This window comes from Capra hircus, chromosome 20, assembly GCF_001704415.2.
Source record: "Capra hircus breed San Clemente chromosome 20, ASM170441v1, whole genome shotgun sequence".
NCBI lineage: Eukaryota > Metazoa > Chordata > Mammalia > Artiodactyla > Bovidae > Capra > Capra hircus.
In genome coordinates, this window is record NC_030827.1 from 33,303,139 (window position 1) to 33,322,668 (window position 19,530).

At 39.7% G+C, this 19,530-nt stretch overlaps 1 protein-coding gene across 3 annotated transcripts in view; it reads left to right on the forward strand.

Moving 5' to 3' along the window:
- Positions 834–19,530, forward strand: part of C6 (complement C6) — a 77,441-nt gene continuing 58,744 nt past the window's right edge. For 2 of the 3 annotated variants that reach the window (XM_013972795.2, XM_013972794.2), the window contains exons 1-5: positions 834–990; positions 7,435–7,597; positions 9,612–9,768; positions 11,336–11,480; positions 18,463–18,604. In XM_013972795.2, the coding sequence (XP_013828249.2) occupies positions 7,455–7,597; positions 9,612–9,768; positions 11,336–11,480; positions 18,463–18,604 (587 nt within the window). In that variant the 5' untranslated portion in view covers positions 834–990; positions 7,435–7,454. Of the gene's footprint in view, positions 991–2,564; positions 2,630–7,434; positions 7,598–9,611; positions 9,769–11,335; positions 11,481–18,462; positions 18,605–19,530 lie in introns of all 3 variants that reach the window. The other variant, XM_005694751.3, reaches the window with a different exon arrangement.

Here is a 19,530-nt window from a genome sequence, read left to right on the forward strand (position 1 = left end):
GATAGATTTGATCCCCAGGGCTTAAAGAAGACACACCTGGTCTTCCTATGTGATACTGCATGGCCACGGTATCCACTGGAGGATGGCGAATGGTGGCCGGTTGGAGGGTCTCTTAAGCATAATACTGTTTTACAATTAGACAAGTTCTGTAAGGAACAAGGGAAGTGGGTAGAAGTAGCATATGTGTTGCCCTTTTTTTCTCTGCGAAATATGCCAGACTTATGTCCTAAGGGTGGCAACCCACTCCAGTACTCTTGCCTGGAAAATTCCATGGATGGAGGAGCCGGCTGCAGTCCATGGGGTCGCTAGGAGTCAGACACGACTGAGCGACTTCACTTTTCACTTTCTTCACTTTTCACTTTCATGCATTGGAGAAGGAAATGGCAACCCACTCCAGTGTTCTTGCCTGGAGAATCCCAGGGACAGGGGAGCCTGGTGGGCTGCAGTCTATGGGGTCGCACAGAGTCGGACACGACTGAAGTGACTTAGTAGTAGTAGTACCATATGTAAAATAGATAGCTAGAGATAGTTAGTGGCAAATTGCTGTGTAATACAGGGAGCTCAACCCAGTACTCTGTGACAACCTAGAAGGGTAGGATGAGTTAGAGGGTGAGAGGGAGGTTCAAGAGGGTGGGGACATATGTGTACTTATGTATGACAGAAGTCAACACTACACTGTAAAGCAATTTTCCTCCAAATAAAAATAAATTTTAAAAAACTTAACAAGGAAAAAAAAAAGTTTCAGGATTACTGCTGATTGAAGTAATCATTTCCAAAGTCCAGATTTCCCACGGAATGTTTGTTCTGACAGTGCTCTAGGTGTTGTTAGATCTCTGGGACATGACCTTGTGTCAGCTAGCAAAGGGGAAAAAAAGATTTGTTTGGATTATTCTATAAACCCTTTTCACTGTGAGTACCTATTGTTTCCTTAGCCATCTGCAGATTAGCTCTCTGGATACCACAAACTGGATACCACAATCTTTGTTTAAGGTAAGTGACATAATGATTTCATTTGTGATTTTAAGATTTCAAAATTGTAGATCATGCTTCCAACAAACTTGTCCTTTCATGCGTGAAAATACATAACAGATTACAGTCCTTTACTTCCTTTTAAAATAAGATGTAACTATTTTGCTTAAACCTCAAAAGAACCAAAAGGTTCATATTTCTCAAAGAAGTGTTCTTCCAGAGAGCTGCCTTGGTGAATCAAGTTTTTCTATGAGATAAACTACATTTAAAAGTAGAGCAAACATACCTTTTAGTCAAAGACTAGTCATGTGCCTGGGCTCCCCAGACAGCACCAGCAGAGGTAAATACCACTTCTTGAGCTTCTAGGGCATGCGCAGAAGGAGAAAATAAAAAATAAGAGTCAAGACATTTACAAGAAGATGGAAAGGAAGAACTTGAACTTAGGGTCAGACTAGAACACCCTCTGAACCTGTCAGGTAAGATGTGCTGAACGGCCTTAGGAACAAATCATTCATGTGAGTCAAGGACACGGGAAGGTGACAGATCAGAATAAATGGATTTCACTCTATAATAGAATTCTCCAAATGTTCACATAGCCATCTTCAGTGGTTCAATGGAACTGCTCAGTTTTCGAGTTCAAAAGTGTGGGCAATGAGAAAACTTCCAGAACTGCTGCTCTTCTACTATGCTACTGCAGTAGAAAATTTCTCTTAAGTATATTTCTCTCTTCACTGAAAATTCTTTTTGTTCCATGTTTATATGAAAATTGTGTGGTAATGGGCATAACGTCTGCATGAAATTTTAGATATCTCCAAAATGTCTAAAGATGTTAAAAATCGATAAATAAGGAATGCTTTGATGTTAGATGCTGGGCTATGATAATAGAAAAATAAAAGAAATAATTATCTTTATTTGAATGAGAATTATTTTAACATAAGACAATTTTTCCTTATAACAATAAAATGTCATAAAAGGAGAAGCTACTGATTAGCTATTTTATTAGCATCTCCTCAAATAAGAATCTTTGGCATTATCATCTTCATTTATAGCATTTTCCAAATTGTCTCAGAGTAGTATAGCCAAATATGAGATTAGCATATTTTATATGGATTCTGTTATTGCAGTTTTATGATAAGAGGAATAAAATCCACCTATACTTTTCAAGCTTTTGGAAGTTAAAACAGAGTGTCTGCTGAGAATTGAGAACTAGTAATCTCTTGGAATTCAATTTTTCCTGATCATTTACATGCTGATCCCACAAAATAAGAATTTATTTTCTTTACAACTGAATTATTCTGGAACATATCTATCTCCTCAAAATTTAATAAGAAAAAGATCAAATAAATAAACAACAGGAAAAACCCCTCTGTTTAGGTCTCCTTCCTTGCTGAAATGGTTCCTGCTTGAGAAGGTCCCAATTTGGGGTTGGGGAATGGGATGTGGTCTGTCTAGTGATTAATAAGAAGACTTCATATTGTTTAGAAGCCTCAGGGCCTTTGGCAGCTGGTAGAAAGCCAGTAGAAAATCATTCAATCTCAGCTTGGGTCTGATGTGTAGTATATAGAACTCATACTATGTATTTGGTTTCAACCCAGCCTAATTTCTGGACACTCTTATCCCAAAGTCTATGGTTCTGTATTGCTGAAGAAAACCAGAAAAGGTGAGTTAAAACCCAGTGAACTAAAATTGGGCTACCTTCGTGGCTCAGGTGGTAAAGAATCTGCCTGCAATGTGGGAGACTTGAATTCCATCCCTGGATTGGGACAATCCCATGGAGAAGGGCATGAAAACCCACTCCAGTACTCTTGCCTAGAGAATCCCTGTGGACAAAAGAGACTGAAAGACTACAGTCCATGGGGTCACAAAGAGTCAGACATGACTGAGAGAACTAAATTTGGCAGGCAAGTGCAGTGGTCTTTAAAGGAGTCTCTTGTTTTATGATTGAAACAGCCTATGGGTGTAGCAACTTACATGTATCCTATGGCTGATTCATGTTGATGTATGGCAGAAACCAGGTCAATACTGTAAAGTAACTATCCTCCAATTAAAAATAATTTTTTTTAAAGTTTGAATAAAAACCATGAAAAGCATCTTCAGTTTCTGTCTACCCTCCTCAGACAGTGATAATGAATTCTGTTTCTTTATATCCCGCTCAATGAATAGTCAAATAGGTGTCAATTCCATTTTAAATTAAAGGACATATTCAGCCACATGTCAGTGGATTTTGTTGCTTTTATACTAGCATTTTTCTCTGAGCTTGTAGGACAATTTGAAAATGTTTACTGACTGACATACTAAGTGATGTAAGTTAGAAAGACAAATGCCATATGATATGGGCAACATAAAATATGATACAAGTGAACTTATTTACAAGACAGACTCAAAGACATAGAAAGCAAATTTATGGTTACCCAAAGGGAAAAGGGGTAGGAGAGGGATAAATTAGGAGTTTGGAGTTAGCAGATACAAACTACTATATACAAAGGAAATAAACAAGATCCTACTGCATAGCACAGGGAACCATACATCCAGTTTATTTATATATGTATTTGGGCTTCTCTCATAGCTAAGTCTATAACTTTTAGCTAATCTCTAACCCTTGTGACTCAGATGGTAAAGCGTCTGTCTACAATGTGGGAGACCTGGGTTCGATCCCTGGGTCGGGAAGATTCCCTGGAGAAGGAAATGGCAACCCACTCCAGTACTCTTGCCTAGAAAATCCCATGGATGGAGGATCCTGGTGCAGGCTACTGTCCATGGGGTCGCAGAGTCGGACACAACTGAGCGACTTCACTTTCTTTCTTTTTTTTCATAGCTAAGTCAATAAAGAACCTGCTTGCAATGCAGGAGACCCAGGTTCTATTCCTGGGTTGGAAAGATCCTCTGGAGTAGGAAATGGCATCTCACTCCAGTATTCTTGCCTGGAGAATCCCACAGACAGAGGAGCCTGGCAAGCTATAGTACATGGGGTTGTAAGAGTCAGATACAACTTAGTGTCTAAACCAGCACCAGCATATATATATATATATATATATATATATATATATATGTATGTATGTATGTATACACACACACACACACACACACACATATATATATATATATATATGAATCACTTTGCTGTATACCGGAAATTGTTGTTGTTCAATCCCTCAGTCATGTCTGGCTCTTGGTAATCCCATGGACTACACAGCATGCCGGGCTTCCCTGTCTTTCAGTGTCACCCAGTTTGCTCAAACTCATATCCATTGAGTCGATGATGTCATCCAATCATCTCATCCTCTGTTACCCTCTTCTCCCGCCCTCAATCTTTCCCAGCATCAGGGTCTTTTCCAATGAGTCAGCTCTTCTCATTAAGTGGCCAACGTATTGGAGCTTCAGCTTCAGCTGAATATTTATCAGTCCTTTCAATGAATACCAGGACTGATTTCCTTTAGGACTGACTAGTTGGCTCTCTTTGCAGTCCGAGGGATTCTCCAGAGTCTTCTTCAGCACCATGGTTCAAGAGCATCATTTCTTCAGCACTCAGCCTTCTTTATGGTACAGCTCTCACATTGGTACCTGTCTACTGGAAAAACCATAGCTTTGACTAGATAGACATTTATGGGCAAAGTAATGTCTCTGCTTTTTCACGCACTGTCTAGGTTAGTCACAGCTTTTCTTCCAAGGAGTAAGCATCTTTTAATTTCATGGCTTCAGTCACCATCCACAGTGACTTTGGAGCCCAAGAAAATAAAGCCTGTCACTGTTTTCTTTTTTTCCCCCCATCTGTTTGCCATGAGGCTAATGGGACCAGATGCCATGATCTTAGTTTTTTGAATGTTGAGTTTTAAGCCAGCTCTTTTACTCTCCTCTTTCACCTTCATCAAGAGGCTCTTTAGTTCCTCTTCATTTTCCGTCATTAGAGTGGTGTCACCTGCATATCTGAGGTTATTGATATTTCTCCCAACAATCTTGATTCCAGCTTCCAACTTGAGCTTCATCCAGGCTGGCATTTTGCATGAAGTACTCTGCATAGAAGTTAAATAAACAGGGTGACAATATACAGCCTTGACATACTCCTTTCCCTATTTGGAACCAGTCTGTTGTTCCATGTCCAGTTCTAACTGTTGATTCTTAATCTACAGATAGGTTTCTCAGGAGGCAGGTAGGCTGGTATTCCCATCTCTTTAAGAATTTTCCACAGAGTTTGTTGTGATCCACACAGTCCATGGCTTTAGCATAGTCAACGAAGCAGAAGTATATGTTTTTCTTGAATTCTCTTGCTTTTTCTATGATACAATGGATGTTGGCAATTTGATCTCTGCTTCCTCTGCCTTTTCTAAATGCAGTTTGTACATCTGGAAGTTCTTGGTTCATGTACAGTTGAAGAGATGGGAATACCAGACCATCTGACCCACCTCTTGAGAAATCTGTATGCAGGTCAAGAAGCAACAGTTAGAACTGGATATGGAACAACAGACTGGTTCCAAATAGGAAAAGGAGTATGTCAAGGTTGTATATTGTCATCCTGCTTATTTAACTTATACGCAGCATACATCATGAGAAACGCTGGGCTGGATGAAGCACAAGCTGGAATCAAGATTGCCGGGAGAAATATCAAAAACCTCAAATATGCAGATGACACCACCCTTATGGCAGAAAGTGAAGAAGAACTAAAAAGCCTCTTGATGAAAGTGAAAGAGGAGAGTGAAAAAGTTGGCTTAAAGCTCAACATTCAGAAAACGAAGATCATGGCATCTGGTGCCATCACTTCATGGGAAACAGATGGGGAAACAGTGGAAACAGTGTCAGACTTTATTTTCTTGTGCTCCAAAATCACTGCAGATGGTTACTGCAGCCGTGAAATTAAAAGACCTTTGCTCCTTGGAAGAAAAGCTATGGCCAACCTATACAGCATATTAAAACGCAGAGACATGACTTTGCTAACAAAGGTCCATCTAGTCAAAGCTATAGTTTTTCCAGTAGTCATATATGAATGTGGGTATTGGACTATAAAGAAAGCTGAACACCAAAGAATTGATGCTTTTGAACTGTGATGTTGGAGAAGACTCTTGAGAGTCCCTTAGCCTGCAAGGAGATCCTACCAGTCCATCCTAAAGGAAATCAGTCCTGAATATTCATTGGAAGGATTGATGTTGACACTGAAACTCCAATAGTTGGGCCACCTGATGTAAAGAACTTACTCATTTGACAAGACCCTGATACTGGGAAAAATTGAAGGCAGGAGGAGAAAGGGACAACAGAGGATGAGATGGTTGGATGGCATCACCGGCTCAATGGACATGAGTTTGGGTAAACTCTGGGGAGTTGGTAATGGACAGGGAGGCCTGGTGTGCTGCAGTCCATGGGTTCACAAAGAATCAGACACGACTGAGCAACTGAACTGATACTGATAACTGTTGACACCTGGCTTGGAGACTTTTGAGCATTACTTTGCTAGCATGTGACACGAGTGCAATCGTGTTATAGTTTGAACATTCTCTGACATTGCTCTTCTTTGGAATTGGAATGAGAATTGGCCTTTTCCAGTCCTGTGGACACTGCTGAGTTTTCCAAATTTGCTGGCATATTGAGTGCATGTTTTGTTAGAGATACAAAAATCAAAATGGCAGTATTGTGGGGCAAGTATGGTTTTGCTAACTCCATTCATTAACTCATAGATTCTCAAGGCTCCACAGCACATGGGGAACCACTGGTCCAAGTTTTCTCTGGCATTTAGCCACATCTGGGCAAACCCTCTTGTGCTCTAGGTGGTGATGTTCCAAGCATGTAGATTAGTATTACTAGAAATCAAATGAAGGGATACATCTCAGCTAAGAATGTGGAATCTTGGGCTTACTTGTCATGTTGCTTCAACCTTATTGTACCTGCTAAAGCCTCAGCCTCACCATCCCTAAAATGAGGGAGTTTAACCTAAAGGTTTCAAAGACCCTTTCCAGCTCTAACTTCTCTGAGTCTAAAAGTAGAGATAATGGGACAATGAACTCTTGAGCAAGCTATTAATGCCAAGATGCCAGGAAACTAAACAGAGCTTCAGAAAGAAAGGTTCCAAAGTCCTTCCCCAGTCCCAGAAAGGTATGAAAAACTGAAAGGAAGTACTAGGTAATACTTGAGGGTATTGTCTGCACAAAATAAGTAATTATCTCAAAAAGTGTAAGATCATATAAAAAATTCCATTTTGGAATGAAATGAGATACAAATATTTACTACACACTTTGTCTTGTAGCCTATCACTCACAGTTCAGAGAAACCTAACTAGTACTGAGATTTTGAACTATGGGAGTGTCCACCCTAAAAATCTTTTTAGAAATGGGATTTATACCCATAAGGCTGTGAATTTATATGTGTTGGCTTAAGGAAGGCAAGATGTTTTCAAAGATCATATTTGAGAATGTAACTGAGAATGATTTGTTAAGTTTTACCCCATGAATGTTTGATATGTATTACATAATTTCTTTTCAGGATCTGGAGGCCCTCCAGGCATGGCCAGACAGTCCATCTTGTATTTTATCCTGCTGAGTGCTCTGATTGACAAGAGCCAAGCCTGTTTCTGTGATCATTACCCATGGACTCAGTGGTCCAGCTGCTCAAAAACCTGCAATTCTGGAACCCAGACCAGAGAGAGGTGGGTGTGGGCTTTGTAGCTTTTCTTTGTGCCCTGGGAAACCTCAAGGACAGAATTAGCAAAATCAAAAAGTGCCACACTAAGCAATGGGAAAGAAAATATATCTGCAAGTATAATTTTTGCAGAGTAAAATCTGCAAACTTTTTTTTAATTTTAAAAAGAACTCATGAACTTGGATGGAATTTGATGTCTTTTCCACATAAGGTTAAAGTGGAGTCTACTTTTGTTCTCTCCATAAAATTGAAGCATTTTAAAGAAATTCAATTAAGAATCTGTTCAATATTTTCAGTTGACTATTTAATTTACTTAGAATCACTACTTGGGCTTTTTCTTTTTTTCAATCAGCACATAACTCTGCTTGCCTACAGTTAGTGAGTTAATTATAGAGAATTTTCTACTCATTAAACTGAGTCTAACAGGACCGCAATTGAGCAGCACTGCTAGCTATTAGCTCGATTGTTGGCATGGACAAGAAGGCAAGAAAACTGTGTTTTACTTGATAACATTTAATAATTCAGTCTTTTCATTAATTCAGATTATTCCTCCCCCACAGTTTCTTTAAATCTGTTAGATATTTCTGTTCCATGAAGATGCTCATGTGACTTGGAAGAAAAAAGGCATATACTTAATGTATTTTTAACTGTTATAGAACATTTTAGAGATCTATTTTAGAAAACTATTTTTACATATGTAGTGTGAGTCTCATTAAAATCACCACCTGATGGCCTCAATAAACCATCCACTCTGGATGTAAGAACAGATTTGTTCATAATACTTCCCTACTCAAAAGTCCCTTAGTAGCTCACTACTGCTGCTGCTGCTGCTAAGTCGCTCAGTCATGCCCGACTCAGCGACCCCATGGACTGCAGCCTACCAGGCTCCTCGGTCCATGGGATTATCCAGGCAAGAGTACTGGAGTAGCTCACTACTTACTACCAAATAAGGTACCATAATAAAAGCTCATCCCTCTCGATTATGCTCTTCTCAGGTCCATCCCACAAGCTCCTCCATGGACATGTCATACTCCTTCCCTGCTCATCTGTGCACAAGCTGTTTCCTCTGAACGCCCTTCCCTTTGTTGCCTGGAAAACTCACGTGCATTTTTCAAACTGTATCTCTCATGTCACTTTCTCCTTTCATCTTTAGCCCCACAGAGCTCTGGCTCTATCTCAGTCATTGTACTTACCACACTGCATTGTCATCTTTTAAGCAATTTGCAGAAACTTTCTTCTTTCTCTTTCTTCTAGTCCCTCCCAGGAATTCCAGCATGGCAGGCTTCACAGATGTGTAGCCTGTGCAGTCCACACAGGATCCCACTCTGAGGAGGCTGTGGTGTGGCCTCATGCTCTGCCTCCTTTCTTTGGAAATTCTTAAGAATTCATGAGTGTGTTGCTGTTCAGTCGCTCAATCATGACTGATTCTTTTCAACTCCATGAACAGTAGCCCGCCAGGTTTCCCAGTGCTTCACTATCTCCCAAAGTTTGCTCAAACTCATGGCCATGGAGTCAGTGATGCCACTGAAACATCTCATCCTCTGCCATCCCCTTCTCCTCCTACCTTCAATCTTTCCCAGCATCAGGGTCTTTTTTCCAACAAGTTGGCTCTTCACATTTAGGTGGCCAAAGTATTGGAGCTTCACTTTCAGCCTCAGTCCTTCTAACGAATATTCAGGATTGATATCCTTTAGGATTGACTGGTTTGATCTCTTTGCAGTCCAAGGGACTCTTAAGGCTTCTCTAGCACCACAGTTTGAAAGCATCAATTCTTTGGTGCTTAGCCTTCTTTGAACATGTATTCCCCCTACTTTTATTTTGCACTGTACCCCACAAATTATGGACCCAGTCCTGAGTTCCATTAAGTGGTAAAAACTGTACATATGGTGGACTGCTTGATTTTCCATGAAAACCTCTTTCCTTTTATTCACTGTAATTGATGCTCAATGAATATTTTTCTTTTGGGGCTGGAGCCACAGTAAAGAGACTCATTCTAAGCAGTTTTCTCCTCCTTATTATAGACGGATTGTTACAGATCAGTACTATTTTGAAAACTTTTGTGGCCAGCTTTGTACCAAGCAGGAGTCCAGAGAGTGTAACTGGCAAACTTGCCCTATCAATTGCCGCCTGGGAGATTATGGACCCTGGTCAGACTGCGACCCTTGTGTTCAAAAACGGGTAAGTGAAATGTGGGTATATTCAGGAAATCAGAATCATAAATTCTCGGATTCCCTGACAAACTCAACAATCATAGAAATGATGAATTACTTTAATTTCTGGAAATAAATTGTCCCAGCTTCCACTGAGGGAAATATTTTAGGGGGAGGCAGGATTCATTTGACATGCTTTATTGGCATGTGAATACCAAAAAAGTTCTGCCTGCCACCCCCCAAACCCTGAGGATTGGTATTGCACTCACCCAGCTCTGATTTCCACTGCCTCTGCCCTGTGAGAGCTCACAAAGCAAAAACAGGTGCTAAAAAATGGGCAATTCAGTCCAAAGTTTAAAATCAGACAGAAATGAGGTACATTAATTAAAATGACTCCTTGCCCTTTCTTTAACTGCCCCTGCTAAGGGAAAGTCCCTCGATTTGTTTATTGTTCCCAGCTGCAATATTTACCTACCTCAAGTGCATTCCAGGTAGGGCACTGGCCCACGTGAATTCCAGTCAGGGTAGGTGCTAAGCATTCAGACATTAGGGAAGTAAAGGAATTGACCCAGTGCAAGGAAAGCACTCACTATCTCAGAGAGACAGTTTAGGTTCCTTTGCACACATCATCTTACTCAAACTTCACATCACATTGTTTTTCTACCCATTTTACAGATGAGGAAGTTATAGATCATTGGGGGTAAAGTAATTTACCCAAGCACACATCACTAATGAATAGAAAGCTACATATTGAACTTGGATTTTTCTGACTTTAAAGTCAGTACTTTTGAATCCTATTCTATCTTTCCCTGACTCTTTGATTTACTGCTGCTGCTGCTGCTAAGTTGCTTCAGTCATGTCTGACTCTGTGCGACCCCATAGACAGCAGCCCACCAGGCTCCCCCGTCCCTGGGATTCTCCAGGCAAGAACACTGGAGTGGGTTGCCATTTCCTTCTCCAATGCATGAAAGTGAAAAGTGAAAGTGAAGTTGCTCAGTCGTGTCTGACTCCTAGCGACTCCATGGACTGCAGCCCACCAGGCTCCTCCACCCATGGGATTTTCCAAGCAAGAGTACTGGAGTGGGGGTGCCATTACCTTCTCCACTTTGATATACTACTGACAATTTAAAACCTTTCAAAGTGTGGAAAATGTGCCAGCCTTGGTTTCCACAGTGACTTTCTCATACATAAGCCTGCTCCCATCAGTCCTTTCACATTTATCACTTCACACTATCTTTGAGGAATAAAAGGGCTACTGTTATGACCTGGAAGATTTATTGCACTCAGGACATGCTCAGTAAATATTTGTGCATTTGATTTTGATTCAATTTAGAATCCTATGATTTCAGAGTTAGAAATCTTAGGAAATTTGTTGTCCCACTTCCTCGTTTTACAGGTTGGAAAAATGAGACCCCAAAAGTATTGACTTCCCTAAGAAAACACAATAATGGAATTGGGAAAAAAAATCATTAGTAATTTGGGAAATGCCACTATAGGAAAAATCACTACTGTGACGGAGAAGCCCAGTTTTCTTAGACACTTTCTGGCTTTGACCCAGCCTCAGCGTTATTCACCTTTCTCTCCTTTCCTTTTAGTTTAAGGTTAGGCCCATCTTGCACCCCAGTCAGTTTGGAGGACAACCATGTACTGAACCTCTCATGACCTTTCAGCCATGCATTCCATCCAAGCTCTGCAAAATTGAAGAGATTGACTGCAAGAATAAATTCCGCTGTGACAGTGGTAATGTCTTTTGAAAAATGTTCAGTCTTCACTAAAAATGACTAAAGTTATTCCAACTGACTCCCAGTGAAAGTCATGATAGAAAAGTCCCACCATATTTTAAGCCTAGGGAGACAGGGATGTTATGCTACCAATTATGTACTATTCATGTGTAAAATTACAGCTTTCAGGCTATAATCATCTTGACCACTTACCTGATTCCTTTGCTCATCAAGTACAGGTTCCCAGGTTCCTACACTGTTATGAAACAAGAGGAAGAGAATGAGGAGGAGGAAATAGAGGAGGAAGCAGATACTTTTAAAAATGGGCTATTAATAAGCACAACTGAAATAAGCAATTGAAAAAAAGTGATGCATTTTAAAATTTTAATATAGTTTATTAAGATAAGGATGCTAATGCTAAGATATTATGTAAAGGGGATGGTTAGAGATGATGTAACAAATTTTCTGGTATGGTCCATTGAATGACTCCAAAGATAATCACAGAAGAGGAGACTGCAAATGATTTAAACAATGGCAACAATTCCCTTCAAGTTCAATTCTCATACAGATTCATACATTTTGATATTTAAGTATTGTTAGATTATAACCAAACCTTGAATATACTACTTAATCTATGTATTCTCTTGCTAATTAATAGCTTTCCAAAGTTCAGCATGTTGAATCATATAGGTCAGATCTGCAAACTTTTTCAGGAGAAGTCCAGGTGGTGAATATTTTAGGCTTTGCAGGCCATACAGTCTATGTAGCAACTATTCAGCTCTGGAATCGTGGCATCAAAGCTGCCACAATTTGGCAGTATACAATAAACAGTATATCAACAAATGAGCATGACTATGTTCCAATAGGATTTTATTTACAAGAGCAAGTAGCAGGTCAGTTTTTGTCCATGGGCCATAGTTCACTGATTTCTTGTATAAATAGTCAATTTTAGTTAAAATAAAATTAGTTCTGATTAATAAAATCCAAATTATTTGTATACTCTAAAATACACTGAAAAGTAGAACTAGATGGCAGATTTCGAATTCCCATAAACTGACCCCAGACTTGGGCATAATGTTTCTCTTCTCTTACTCTTTGCTTCCTGCTTTCAGCTTTACCAATCTTTTCTGAAAGTCAGACAGGAAGGCTAGCTCCAGGGTTTTCTCTCTGTACCTCATCCCCAAAACGGGATGTGAGGATGAGACATGGGTAGGGAGATATACATTATGCCTAAGTAAATAAGAGGCTTCCCAGGTGACCTTAGTGGTAAGGAAACCACCTGCCAATGCCGGAGACACAAGAGATGGGGGTTCGATTCCTGAGTGGGGAAGATCCCCTGGAGGAGCAAATGGCAACTCACTCCAGTATTCTTGCTGGGAAAATTCTATGCGAAGAGAAGACTGGCCAGCTACAGTCCATGCGGCCTCAAGGAGTCAGATATGACTGAGCAACTGAGCAACCAACAACCAACTGGAAGCTGAGAAGAGGCAAGAAGGACCTTCCCAGAGTTTTAGAGGGAGCATGGCCCTGCAGAAATCTTGTTTGGACTTCTGCACTCCAGAACTATGAGAGAAAAAATTTCTGAATTTCTGTATATAAATAAGGTCATGTCACATATTGACAAAACAGGGAATATGAGAAAAACCTTGATGGCAATGGCTAAGGGGAATACAGACCTAAGCACTATATTCAGAATATTAAGATAAAAGTTTAGAACGGATGTACATCAATTTGAAGCTTGAAGGGTAGTTTCTAGAACAGATTACCAGGGAGAACTCTTATATTCAATAGATGATAAATCTATGAAATTTATTATGAAAGAGTTTATGTCAAAAATATCCACAAGTCTGAGAAGTCTTTAGATATATCCATGTGCTATCAGTTCAAAATGAGTGATTTCAGGAAAGTTACTGGTATAGGCACAGCAATCTCTACTTCATCAGTAGTACGTCCATAGCTGGTGATAGAAACTGAACCATTGAAATGCAGCTGTAATGGTTGATAAGCAGCTGCTACCCTGAGCTCTCTTAGTGACCTCTGCCCTACTGTCCAGATCCCTTCATCAGAAATTCCTAGATCTTCCCGCAGTTTAACCATTAACTAATTAATCTCTGGTACAAACATGGGTACCATTCTGACTGGGTAATGCCATGGGCTCTTGGTTGTTGAATACTCCACTGAAGATGATATACCACTGTACTCTCCTAAAAACGTCCACTAATGCCACTCTCAAAGGAATAAAAGATTGGATGGACCATTATTTGTCTGACATATCAGGATGATGTAAGTCATCCTGACAAATATCAGGATGATATTTGGATCAGTTAACAACAGAAAAAATGTCTATCTTTCCTTTCTACTCTCATGATTGCTCTTCAGAATCTCCCAAGGCGAATTGTATTTTTTTTGTTTGTTTGTTTAGTTTTTAAAACATTTTCCATGGGTGCACTGTGTCCCCCCATTCTGAACCCTCCTCCCATCCCCCTCCCCACCCCACGCCTCTGGGTTGTCCCAGAGCACTGGCTTTGAGTGCCCTGCTTCATGCATCGAACTTGCACTGGTCATCTATTTCACATATGGTAATATACATGTTTCAGTGCTATTCTCTCAAATTATCCCTTTAATGTATACATGGACCTTTGAGAAGAACCCATGAGGCAAATCCCCATGCATTATGCCAACTCCTCTCAAAGTCCTAACTGTAACACAGAGATGAGAATTTGCAACTGGTTATAAAAATAATATACCATGTAGTAACATAAATCAATTCAAGTAAATAGGAAAATCATATATAATTCTAAATGACTACATAATTCCAGGTGTAAATATATATATGCATGTGTTGGCTAAAGCATGCTGACTTCTACAAATTCTGTACTATTGAAATGTCCCTTCACCTCTGCCATTCCTTCTTTAGTATAGGACATATTTGTGGCTTACAAATCTTTCTGCTTCCTATTGCATTGTGTTTCCATGACCTAGAACCTTTCTCAACTGTGTCCCATCAGTCCTATTTCACACTGCCACCCATTCCTAAACATCGCTCAAGAGAGGTCCTCTTGCTTTCATCCCTACCCTTGCTAATCTTGTTGTTGCTGTTTAGTCACTAAGTCGTGCCCAACTCTTTGCAACCCATGAACTATAGCCTGCCAGGCTCTTCTGTCTGTAGGATTTTCCCAGCAAGAATGCAGGAGTGAGTTGCCATTTCCTTCTGCAGGGGATCTTGCTGACCCATGGATCAAACCTGAGTCTCCTGAATTAGCAGGTGAATTCTTTATCACTGAGCCACCAGGGAAGCCCACCCTTGTTAATAGAGACTCTATAATATCCCTAAAATTGTTAGCACAAGTTCACAGTGAAGTCAAACAAACCAAAATGTCAGAGTTTGGAACAGAGAAAGTTAACTGCAGAGCCATACAAGGAGATGGGTGGTTCAAGCCCTAAAAACCCCTGAGCTCCCTGAAACATTTCAGTAAAGCATTTTTAAAAGCCAGGTAAGGGAAGGGAGTCACAGGATATGTGATCAGCTCATGCACAGTTCTCTAACTGGCTGGTGATGAGGTAACAGGGGTGTGTCACTATCAGTCCTTAGGCTCCAGGAGGCCTGGGGCTTTGTGTTCATGGTCATCAAGAGGTTAACATCTTCCATTTGGTGGGGGATGTTCACACCTGTGAAACAACTCAGGACATGTGCTTCAAAAGTATACACACACACACACACGCACACATATATATTCAGTAGGTACTTCAGAGAGGAGCTAAAGCAGAGGATATGAGAGAACGCCAGCTGGGAAAGCCCCACAGGGTCCTGCTCCATTACAGAAGTATCAAATGAGTAGACTTTCTTACATATCTGGTACCCTGATCACAAACCTAGGTTAATGAGAATTGTACCTTACATGTGTATCTCTACCTCCATCTGATAAAATGGGAGTTTTAGTGTAAAATATAAAAAAATCAGCTCTTTTTCAAATTTGTGAGTACTAGGTTCAAAACTTTTAAAAACTGTAAGATATGTCTTTTTTTTCTCCTTTAGGTAAAGCATCTCTGTTTCAAACTAAATTAACCATTCTGCACTGCCCTAAGAAAAGCAAACAAGAAAAACCAGAGATGTGCTATTTTAAAAACTAGGGTATCTTTCAGGTTATATCTTAGGACTGACAGGAATTTAATTCCCTCTATATTTTCAGTCTTGTGTGATTATGATGCTCGTACCTATAATAAATGTCTTGGTATAAAATTTTGAATAATCAAAGGATGATTTAATTACCTGCATTACATTCCACCTTTCTTACTGATGATTCTTCAGCTCAGCTCAGTTGCTCAGTCGTGTCCGACTCTTTGTGACCCCCGTGGATTGCAGCATGCCAGGCTTCCCTGTCCATCACCAACTCCCAGAGCTTGCTCAAACTCATGTCTTGAGTCAGTGATGCCATCTAACCATCTCTTCCTCTGTCGTCTCCTTCTCCTCCCACCTTCAATCTTTCCCAGCATCAGGGTCTTTTCCAATGCGCCAATTCTTCTCATCAGGTGGCCAAAGTATTGGAGTTTCAGCTTCAGCATCAGTCCTTCCAATGAATATTCAGGGCTGATTTTCTTTAGGATGGATCGGTTTGATCTCCTTGCAGTCCAAGGGATTCCCAAGTCTTCTCCAACACCACAGTTCAACAGCATCAATTCTCTGGTCCTCAGCTTTCTTTATAGTCTAACTCTCACATCCATATACCACTACTGGAAAAACCATAGGTTTGACTAGATGGGCCTTTGTTGGCAAAGTAATGTCTCTGCTTTTGAATATGCTGTCTAGGTTGGTCATAGCTTTTCTTCCAAGGAGCAAATGTCTTTTAATTTCATGGCTGCAGTCACCATCTGCAGTGATTTTGGAGTCCAAGAAAATAAAGTCTGTCACTGTTTCCATTGTTTCCCCAACTATTTGCCATGAAGTGATGGGACTGGATGCCATGATCTTAGTTTTTTGAATGTTGAGTTTTAAGCCAGCTTTTTCACTCTTCTCTTTCACTTTCATCAACAGGCTCTTTAGTACCTCTCACTTTCTGCCATAAGGGTGGTATAATATGCATATCTGAGGTTATGGTTATTTCTCCTGGAAATCTTTATCCCAGCTTGTGCTTCATCCAGTCCGGCATTGTGCATGATGTACTCTGCATATAAGTTAAATAAGCAGGGTGACAATATACAGCCTGGATGTACTCCTTTCCCTATTTGGAACCAGTCTGTTGTTTCATGTCCAGTTCTAACTGTTGCTTCTTGACCTGCATACAGATTTCTCAGGAGGCAGGTAAGGTGGTCTGGTATTCTCATCTCTTGAAGAATTTTCCAGTTTGTTGTGATCTACACAGTCACAGGCTTTGGCCTAATCAATAAAGCAGAAGTAGATGTTTTTTTCTGGAATTCTCTTGCTTTTTCTATCATCCATTAAGATTATTAACCCCCCAAAAGTTGAAACTAAGTGCTTTCTGGGGAACTCTTTATTAGTTAAAAAAAAATCAATTCAACAAAATATCTAATTTCCTCAAGCATTTCAGTTGATCAAAATAGTCACTCATAGCTGTACTGAAATGTTGACCACAATTTAAGATAGGTAATGAGATGTGTGTATGTGCGTGAAGGTGCTCAGTCGCTCAGTCATGTCTGACTCGCTGCAACCCCATGGACTGTATAGCCCACCAGGCTCCTCTATCCGTGGAATTTTCCAGATAAGATAGTCTTGAGTAAAACATTCAATCACCGTTGATGAGACTTGTACATAATGGTACAGATGCCAGCATTCCTGATTATACGCAAGAGACTGAGGAGCAGGAGACGGGCTATCTGTCGTTGCAGAAAGAGTGTTTCAATTTCAGTAATATACAGGCACACACTGTTTCCTAGGATCATAATGAAATTCAGCAAGTTTTAAAAGAAAGAGAATTATCTGAGTTAGTACTGTTTTCTAAACTCACTCACAGAAATTGCTATCTAACACTGTGGTATCCAGGCATTTAATGTGTCCAAAAAATAGATATAGTAAATTTTATGTAGTGAAATTCTTATTAATGGTAATTATAACAGTAATCATATATAGTGAGTATCTACAATAAAATATTTAATAATGTATAGTAAAGTGGGGGCTTCCCTGGTGACTCAGACAGTAAAGAATCTGCGTGCAATGCAGGAGACACAGGTTCTATCCCTGGGTCAGGAATAACCACTGGAGAAAGGAATGGTAACCTGCTCCAGTATTCTTACCTAGAAAACTCCAGAGGAGCCTAGAGAGCTACAGTCCATGGAGTTGCAGAGTCAAATACAACTTAGTGACTTACACTTTCACTTTTTTTTTCACTTTTCAAAATAATTATATATAGTAAAATATACTGATAGAGTGTGCAATTTGATTTTGACAAATATATACACCCACGTAAACAACCCCCAATCAAGGTACAGAAAATCTCCATAAACCCCAAAAGTTCCTTGTTTCCTGTTTCTAGTTAATCCTTCTTGTTTTTGAACATGAGATAAAAGACTCAGATGGCATGACTCATCTGTGTCCAGCTTCTTTCTCTCAATATAAAATTTTAGACATTAAGTCACATTGTTATGTGTACCAGTAGACATGTGTGTGTGAAATTATAGTTTTTTAAAAATAAAAGTAGTGACCTTGAGTCTATTATCCTGAATTAAAACAAAATTCTGAGCTTATTGTTAATTTTCTCCTACAGAACATGATTTCTGCAGCAAGCTCACTGTAGTGGGAATGGGATTCTAGAGTTGTTTCTTTGATTTAAGACAATCAGCTCAAGAGTGACTAATTCTATCCAGACTCTTGCAATCCTAAACAAGAAGAGAAAATATCAGTTTGTTATTCCATTTCCTTATTTCCCATCAAAAATAATGAAAACTGGCCCTCTACCTTCCCTTGAAATTTAAAGTAAACATGTTTCAAATCAATAAATACTCTGTTAAGTGACCATTTGTTGTCCATATTACTATTTCTTGACCAGGTCGCTGCATTGCCAGCAAGTTGGAATGCAATGGAGAAAATGATTGTGGAGACAATTCAGATGAAAGGAATTGTGGGAGAAAAAAACCAGTATGTTCACGGAGCTATAAACCCATCCCTAGTGTACAGCTGATGGGCATGGGGTATGTAACATCTTTTTATCGTTTGGGAAGTAAAACCATTTCAAAACCAGAGCTGGAAGCAGCGATGAAGCAGTGAGACCCACCCCTGTTCACATTCCTCATTAACCTCTTACTCCTCCCACTAGTCCTGTCTGCCCCTGATACTTGGCTGCCAGGCTTAATGATAAAAATAATTACTTTTAATTTTTAGCTATTTAATAAATTAAAATGATAATTTAAATTTAGCATTTTCACCTTCAGTGCGTAGTAGACAATGCTATCAGTACTTCATAAACATAGCTTGTTTAAAGTCTTATGGCAGGTGTTCTTTCCTTCCTGAGTTCCCTCAGGGCTCACCAGTTCACCATTGGTGGTAGCTGCAATTGTTGACATCCTTTGTTTACTGATACGGCAGGAAATATTCCACTTCTCAAATGGTGTTTAAGCATCATTCAATGACTGGTATTTTAAAAATCACCATTGAGCTTTGATCTTCTAAAACTTATCCACAATATTTCCCTATTACAATCCTATTTAAAAAAAAAAAGCAGAAAAAGAAAAGAAAACAAGAGCTAAGACTTAGTTGAAAGCATAAGAAAAACCAGTAAAGGTATTCTTGTACTCTCCTGTTCTCATGATAAATAATTCTCCCTTCAGTTTTTGGCCAGAAAGCAAATAGTATTATACAGGCTTTTATTGCTTTGTAGTGAGATTTTTAAAGTCTTTACTTGTACTGCCCGACTTGCATAAAAAGAAACCTTGAGGCTCTAAAGACAAACAGCAACAGTTGCAAATACAACCTCATTTGATTAGAATGAAAACCAGCAGCTGTAGAACCAAACTCAAGGACAGCAATAAAGTGCAACAGCCATTAATCTGGAAGTGAGAGGAGGCTCCTCCATCCATGGGATTCTCCAGGCAAGAATACTGGAGTGGGTAGCCATTCC